General features: G+C 40.3%; 1 protein-coding gene across 1 annotated transcript in view; it reads right to left on the reverse strand.

Annotated features, from left to right (window-relative positions):
- Positions 1–1,155, reverse strand: part of LOC106880524 (tubulin-specific chaperone D) — a 61,459-nt gene that overhangs the window by 28,895 nt on the left and 31,409 nt on the right. The window contains exon 22 of the mRNA XM_014930500.2: positions 972–1,027. Within this exon, the coding sequence (XP_014785986.1) occupies positions 972–1,027 (56 nt within the window). The remainder of the gene's footprint in view (positions 1–971; positions 1,028–1,155) is intronic.

A 1,155-nucleotide genomic window follows, 5' to 3' on the forward strand; every position in this document is an offset into this window, starting at 1 on the left:
GAGGCAAGTGAAATCGAAATCAAAATCGATGACTGGCATCCGTGCTAGTGGAGCGCTAAGAGCACCATCTGAGCATGATCGTTGCCAGAGCAGCTGACTGGCTTCTGTGCCGCTGGCACATAAAAAGCAGCCACTACACTCTCGGAATGGTTGGCGTTAGGAAGAGCATCCAGCTGTAGAAACTCTGCCAGATCAGATTGGAGCCTGGTGTAGCCATTTGGTTTGCCAGTCCTCAATCAAATCGTCCAACCCATGCCAGCATGGAAAGTGGATGTTAAACGGTGATGAGGATGATGATACCAAAGATTTTGGGGGTTTTTTTTCCATACTGGTGCTTAGCTCCACTTTTGTGGTATAAAGTTGATGTAATATACAACCTCTTCTCAATAGAACATTGATTTATCTAAAAAAAAAAAAACCTTCCAGGATTCTCTGACAGCCAAGTGAACATAATGGCAGTATAAAATGAAGCATCTTTCCCAAATTACACAGCAAATCATACACAAATTTTGAACTCAAGACCTGTGAAATAGCAGTCTAATACAATATCTATTCCACCATTTCATATATATATACACATTAATTCCTGTTCTAACTTTTGCTCCACTTATCATACAAATTGATTGGAACCTGAACTTCTCTTATGGAAGTCCCTTCATTTGTGCATAGATTTATCATTGCCCACAGGTCTAAAAATAAAAAGCATTTACTGCTGTTAAAGCCATTCTTTACACAAGACAGACTTACTGTTCTTCTTAAGTCAGAAGACATATCTATGTGTTGTCTCAAATCATCTGTACTTCTACATACTGGTACAGACCCAAAATGAAATATTGGGCACAGTTAGCTTACATGTAGGAGCAGTTGTTTTTGCAGCTTGCTGACCCCCACTCCACTTGTCATCACCTAACACTAACCATTCAACCACAAACACAGCCTCAGAAGAGTAGGAATGAAATGAAATTCCTTACCTGGACTTCTAGCTTATCTTTACATAAGCACTCAAACAGAAATTGCTGCCATACATCTGAAATAGAAAATAGTAGTAGTAGAGGGTGTGGTGGTAGTGGTTTCTTAAGCAGTCAATGGCCCAGAATGCAATGGGAGTTTTTGAAAATTGCTTTTCATCACATTCATACTTCCCCCCCCCCCCCC

The sequence above is a fragment of the Octopus bimaculoides genome, chromosome 5 (assembly GCF_001194135.2).
Source record: "Octopus bimaculoides isolate UCB-OBI-ISO-001 chromosome 5, ASM119413v2, whole genome shotgun sequence".
Taxonomy (NCBI): Eukaryota; Metazoa; Mollusca; class Cephalopoda; order Octopoda; family Octopodidae; genus Octopus; species Octopus bimaculoides.